General features: G+C 43.1%; 1 protein-coding gene across 1 annotated transcript in view; it reads right to left on the bottom strand.

The window, feature by feature from the left end:
* Positions 1-6,975, bottom strand: part of skila (SKI-like proto-oncogene a) — a 28,814-nt gene that overhangs the window by 20,612 nt on the left and 1,227 nt on the right. Inside the window, exon 2 of the mRNA XM_020591551.1 lies at positions 5,336-6,618. Coding sequence (XP_020447207.1) covers positions 5,336-6,460 — 1,125 coding nt within the window. The 5' untranslated portion in view covers positions 6,461-6,618. The remainder of the gene's footprint in view (positions 1-5,335; positions 6,619-6,975) is intronic.

Raw genomic sequence — 6,975 nt, 5'->3', positions numbered from 1 at the left:
ATGCCTCTGGACATGGCCCGTTTTGTGAAAGATGACCAAAATGTACAGTAGTTTGTGACACGGACAACAGCCAGACCCACCTGTCCTTATCATCTCACCTTCTTCCTTTCATATTCTTTACTTCTATTCTCAGCCTCATTTGCTCAAGTGCCTCCTTCAGGTAAGGTACATTTTCTGTCAGCCAGCCTGCCTGCATTAGAAAAATTAATGCAGGCATCAGCTGAAGCAGAGATGAGGTGAACTTGGGAGACTTGGGTACATCTTAACACAGTTGAGAGCTTATGCATCACCGACCACAACCCCTTTCACAGAGCCTCCTCATTTCACTCCTCTTCCGTTTCCTCCTGCCTCTCTCTTGGTCCATTTCCTCCTCTATTTGTGTCACCCAACAACTCACCACATCCATCAAGATCAGAGACCCGATCAATAGCCACTGGTTTTCTTCCCATCTGCCTTGCAGACATGCACAAGTGGTCTTATTGCCTATGTAACAAATGACTTATATCTGATCATGTGGCTGCTTATTTTATTACTATACACTGATTGGGGCCTAGGGGCTGCTGACTGGTCACAGACACGTGAGCAACAGCAGAACTGTCTGGACCGAATGAAAAGGATGATAGTGAACAAGGTATAGCAGAGTGAAGAGAAAACCAATGGCCTTAAGTTAAGATGTGTTAGAAGAGAGAGAAGCAGGCAGATGGAAGAGAGATACCAAGATAGAGGAAGGAGGAAGCGATAGCAATAGCAACACAGTGAATGATTAGCATGCCTGTTAAAATCTAATTAGATACAGAAAAAAGACTGATTGACAAGCAGCCAGATAGAGAAGACAGCCCAGAATACAGACAGAGACAGCCAGAGAGTGCAGCTGCACTGGTCTGTGGTAATGAAGTCACTGGTTTCCAAACAGCAAATAGAGGAAGCCAGAGAGATGCATCTGTCTGCCGTCTGTGCCGCAGCCACACTGTGTCAGCTCGGCCAGGGAGACACAGAGAAAGGCTGTTCTTTCTGACAAGTCTGACTCTGGGCCAGCACAACAACAAGGCTGGAGAAAATAATCAACACACAAATATGATCACCGTTCTCTATCATAGGGTTACATTCACCAAGGTTTTTAAATATGGCTAAAGTATTAGCTCATAATGTTTTTTTTATTTCCCAAATTTTTCTACCTTAGACATGGCCTACAAATTAAATGTTCATGACTCTGGCCAATCAGACCAAAAAGTACTCCACACAGTTGCACAACTATAAACATTACCAGTGTATATCTCTTTATCTTAAAAAATAATTTGACCAGGGCTGCAACAACTATTGATAAAATCACACACAAAAAAAAGTTGGCAACAAGTTTAATTGTCGATTAGTTGGGCCTATTCATGCAGCTATGTCAGAAGGCCAGGTCATCGACTGGGTGATCACATCACTGAGCTGTACCCAAAGCAATTGAAAAATGGTGGAAGTGTGAATAGTCATGAACATAGTGCAGCAGAGAAAAGTGGACGGCCAAAGTTGTCTAAGGTTTGGGAGCACTTTATTTCACAAAGGTGACTGTCCAATGACAAATATGCACTATGTATCTGTCATGGTACAGGAGCATGATGACAATGCATTAGCACCTAAAGAATAGACAGATTGGAGCTATAGAAGAAGGGAAGTCTGGAGCTAAGTACTGTAAATTGTTAACTTTACACACTGTGAATCATTGTTAAGAAATTACTAAACTAAAACCATGAAGTAACGTTGTTCCGTAGGCTGCTAATAACAGGCGCTAAATTCATTTGCATACACGTAAACAGCCAAGCATTATATTAAAGAAAATAAGAAAAAAGGTTATATAGGGGTGTTCAGGAACATTGATGACATGTATGCAAGTTAACGGGGACAGTGCAGAGTACATAGCCTAAGAGTAAATATGTTGAGGATTGTTTAGCCATACTCAAATTTAACTTTAACCGTCAGCTATAGTAGTCATGTTTGCACTGGCCCTTTCATTAGCATGATATGTTTATGAATACAGTATATAAACTCTTTTAAATCAGAAACATTTTTATTTCTGTTAACACTAAGGATTTATAGTATTGTGCACTTTATAAAAAAGCTCTATTCTTGGACAAGTAATTTATTTTTGTTAAATAATGCACTACAAAAAATTTTTACAAAAGAATTGTTTAAAAGAATTTTTTGTTTCTCTTTTGTTTCCATTGATTTCTCCATGTTTTTCATACTTTCAATTAACTGTAGAAATAATCGACAAATTGATTATTAAAGTCGTTGTTAGTTGCATCCTTAAACTTGACCTAATGTAAGTAATGCTGGGAATTTTGTCATTCAGATGTTTTGTAATACATTCTTTCGCTCAAGCTTATCTGACATGTCATGTAAACACACAGCCCAAATAAACAAAATGTCTTCCGACAAGATGAATTTTTCACAAGGTGGTGGGGACAATCATCAAAAGGGATTTTTGGTACTTCCTGTCTTGTGAGAAAAAAGTCACTCAAATAAAAAAAAAACCTTGATCACGTCTAAGTGGAAAGTACAAGTATCCGTCACAAGCCATGAAGGCAAAATGAACTCATTGTCTGTCGGATAGTAATTCTTGAGATATGGCTTCAGCTTGTTGCTATCTGTTCGTGGCGTCTGTCTAGCAAGCCTTATTTACACAGCAGGGATCGGTAGACAGGGTAACAAGTGCCTTGGGGCACAAAGCACAGTTTATATAGAGCAAGTCCTGGGGTTTATAACTGCACCTTCTCAAACCAAAGAGTCCTAACAGGATATGGGAGTAGTAGCCATTGGAGAAGGTGGGTTAAAAAAAAAAACAAACTTCCAGATAACTCCCCCTGTGTGTGTCTCTTCTCCTGTAGAGGTTCCAGAGCTCTCTGGTAAAAATATGAACTTCTTGTAAATGTGCACATTGACATCATGTGTAAATAAGGGTTGTTAAAGGTCTGCAGTCAGGGGAAGACTAACACATGCAGGCAAGCAATCTTTTTAAAAAGCATGTGTGACCATAAGCTGCCTGGCTGGCCTTCCACTGACATCCACTGGGATGTGGAAAGTATGAGTCACACATCAGTGGTAGGTAGTCAGACAGAGTCTGGAGGATGTTCAGGGTGAAAGACATGTCCGTCTGCCTCACTTCCTGTTCAGTCAAACACACACTAAATTACACAATTACACACAGAGAGGGTGGATGTATTAGGAATGGAACCCTGACTGAGTGAAAAGAAACACTGCCAGGTCACCTGTGGTCACTGACGTTTCACACAGTGACACATCCGCTCCGACTTGAGGGGGTGGAATGGTATCCTCTTTTACAGCCAAAATCACCTGCTTCCTATAGATTCACAGAAAACTGTCTTTTCAGGAATCTGCCTGTTGTGCCTGCGTAGGTCTGTCTGCACAGACACTGTTGCATAAAACAATTACAAAATAATTCAACAACATCCTTTCTGATCAAGCCAAACCCTCACATATAACAGAACATGGTAAAATCTAGTCACTACTGCCAAAAACACGAACTGAGAAATCACCCCAGAGAAAAAAGACAGCACCTGAAACTGGCGAGACAGAGGCTCAAGACAGCCCAGCAAAGTGTGAGACTGAGAGACGAAGATGTGTCATACTAGCCTCCAGTTAGTCGCTCATTACACACACACACACCGAGGCTGGCGATGTCTCACACATAAAAACACACCAACTGTAGACGTCACGCAAGCAATGTGCATCCATACATGTCACCCATCAAGACCACTCACCCTTGAGCATGTTTTTGTACGTGTGTTGTATCTATGGTCTGTGTATGCTACTGTTTGTGTGTGCTCAACAAGGAATGTGATACTAAAATATCTATGCCTTCATTAAAGAATGTCCTCGTCTTCTAAGATGTATACCTCAAACTGAGACAGGAGGAAGGAGGAGGAGGACAACTGGGGAAGAGGCGGGACAGGAATGCAGTCGGGATGCTAGACAAGAGAGCAGACAATATTTTTGGTGTATTCCCACACCAAATTAACAAAACAAGAAAAAAATGCAAGGCTTCTGCCTATCAGGTATACAGTTACTTGTTTTGTGTTTTAGAAATATGCACACACCTCCACTCCACACAGACTCTCACTTAGCCTGCTGTAACTAACAACCAAATCTTCCCAGCAAGGTTTGGACATAGGGAGAGTCCCTCTCTGTTCAAAATTTGGTTTAGTTGGTTAAAGCCTGAATATTTTCAGTGCTTCTGTCTTTTTTCACCAAAAATCAATCAGAACTGGTTGAACTGTTAGGTATTTTTAGTCAGATAGATGTTGGATAGATACTTTATGTATTAGAAAAGTCTAACAAAACCAAGTGACCAAACCACACCAAACAGAGAAAAACACAACCCCCCTCTACCAAAACAATACACAAAGGGCAGCCCACTGTGGTCAGAGCAAGGTAATGAGACATAAGCTAGTCAATGGCAGGGAAACAATCTAGAGCTTTTCCCCTATTGAATGCTGACTTTTCAATAAACTTGCTACCCTTGTGGCTTAAATACTGCACTGACATGATTTTTTTTACAAAGCAAGAACTGGCAAAAAATCACCTTCTTTGGAAGACTGTGCATGCTGATTTTCAGTAATAACTACCAGTAAAGCAATGAATACAATCCTGCAACTGTGACTCATACTGTCCAGATATTCTTCTTATATCAAGAAGCACCAGTATTTTGACCAAGTGGTTAAGCAATGCATAACAAATTTATAAAGTACTTCTCTAACAGATGCAATATAATGACTAACCAGACAAAAGTACCTTTAGTTTTCGTTTCTTTTCTGTGTTCCCAAATTGTGAAAAAGTCCCATCCCAGTTACCTTGTTAAAAAGTTCACAGAGAGTTAAAATAGTAACTGCTGACATATACTTTTAATACAGAAGTCTCTTCCTGAGTCACATATTGTTCTTTTATTCAGTAACATTCTCAGTGACCGCCCAGTGGCTGCGCAGACAAATTAGGCACTTCCCTTTCTTTCAGCTGTGGCCAGCTGACCTAACCTGGTCTGATCAGACCTGGCCAGGCAGATGTCACCACCTGTCCCAGGCCTCCATCCCACATACTAGGTCAGTGGTGATTTAAGAAAACACCTGTCATATGGCAAACTAGTCAAACCTGCTAAACACAGATTATGGGACTGCACCATTACAGGGAAGAAAAGTCAAGTAGCCAGAGAAAGCACACAGTCCAACATAATAAACATTTTACTTAAGTGGCTTTCTTAAAAGAATCATTATAACTGGCATGCAAACAAGCAAACATACATAAAGACTCAGGTCTCTTTCAGAAGGGCACTTACTTTGTCTAGTGACCTCTTGAGCTGGTAGTGGAACTTCTCTTTGACCTCGTCCAGGAGCTGCTTAAGCTTGGGCTCCTCAGGTGTGCCCTGATACTTCCTGGCAAGCTGCAGGTAGCAGGGCCACTTGGCTGAGTCAAAGCCCCAGTGGCAGGTCCTCTTATCAGGTGACTTATGTGAATGCATGACAAACTTTTGTGGTGAAAAGAGCAATTGACACTCAACACACTGAATGCAGGGCGCCTCAGGCTGGGTGTAAAACTGGGGCACAAAGAGACCCTGGCACTTCCCCAGACACTGGTGCTCCACCTGAAAGCTGGCTTCGCCCTCCTTCAGCAGGCCCTGGGCCGACAGCTTACCGCTGGGGTCAGCGGGCAAGGCCGCCCCAGGGCGCAGCAGAGCGTTGCACAACCGTTGTGCATCCGTCAGTGTAATGAGGCCACATGAAGGCGCGTTGAATGGCAGAATGCCCAGCACCTTGAGGATGTGCAGCTGCTCGGCATCACAACGTGAACAGTAGACGTACAGTTCGTCGCACACAGTGTTGATCTGCTGCAGCGAGAAGTCACGGAGCACAGAGTTGAGCACCTGGGGTAGGCAGAGCCGTTTCTCTCCCCCGACAACAAAACAGGAGATGGACTCTCCTTCCAGCAGTGAATGGGTGAGTTCGGTGGAGCTGTCACAGGGAACTAGCAGAGGGCCTCCTCCCAGAACAGGAGGGGAGGGCAGCGGAGGCATGCCAGCTGGGGAATGCTCATGGCCGGTGCGGGCTGAGAAGGCAGCAGGACCCCCAAGAGAGCTCTGGCTGCTGAGGGTGAATTGGGCCAGTGTGTGTTTGAGCCCAGGGCTCAGGTCCAGGGCTTTAGCAGAACCCACCACGTGCAATTCAGCCTGGCCCTCCACATCCATCTCAGAGTCGTGGAGCAGCTCCTCAGTCTGTTCCCGCTTCACCCTGGGAGTTTTGGGGAGGGAATCTAAGCCACGACACTTCAGGTTGATCTCTGCCATCACTCGCTTCTTGATGGGTGCATCTTCCAGTCTCTCTCTGTACAGCCTTTTCATGTTGCCCTTGAATGAGGTCATGTCTTTGAAAGGGGTTTTTTTGAAAGTGGTCTGGGTGCTGGCCATGTCTAAGCACTGGGTTACTATTGTTTTTGTCTGCTGACTGAGTTCTTGGATACGAGTCCTTTTTTCCCCCTCCTCAAGTCTTTTTCAAATTACACAAATCTTCTGGTAGTTAGACACATGCATGATGGTGATTGAAGTTTCCTGTTTAGATCCACTTCCTGAGTGTGAAAAAAAAAAAAGAATTTAGAAAACAAAGAAAAGGCAGACAAAATCATTCAGTCACTATCTAAGCTAATCGATTTTTATAAAGGAATACGCAAACTGAAAACGATCTAATCAAAAAATGCTATGGAGCATGACACATCCACAAGCAGTTTAAATGTTTTATGGCCGCTGACCCCGCTGGGGACTGAAGAGGTCAATGGCTGTTTGCATGGACCACTAAGCCAAATGGCCATTACCATACTTCACATAAACAAGGCTTTTTCAGTCCTTGTAATTGAACCCCAGGAGAAATTTGCATCACCGTTTTCACCAAAGGTTTTGAGACAAACTTTCTAGCACAAAGTGAGAAT

The sequence above is a fragment of the Monopterus albus genome, unplaced genomic scaffold, assembly GCF_001952655.1.
Source record: "Monopterus albus unplaced genomic scaffold, M_albus_1.0 scaffold14.1, whole genome shotgun sequence".
Classification (NCBI taxonomy): Eukaryota; Metazoa; Chordata; class Actinopteri; order Synbranchiformes; family Synbranchidae; genus Monopterus; species Monopterus albus.
This window is presented reverse-complemented; position numbering and strand designations above follow the sequence as displayed.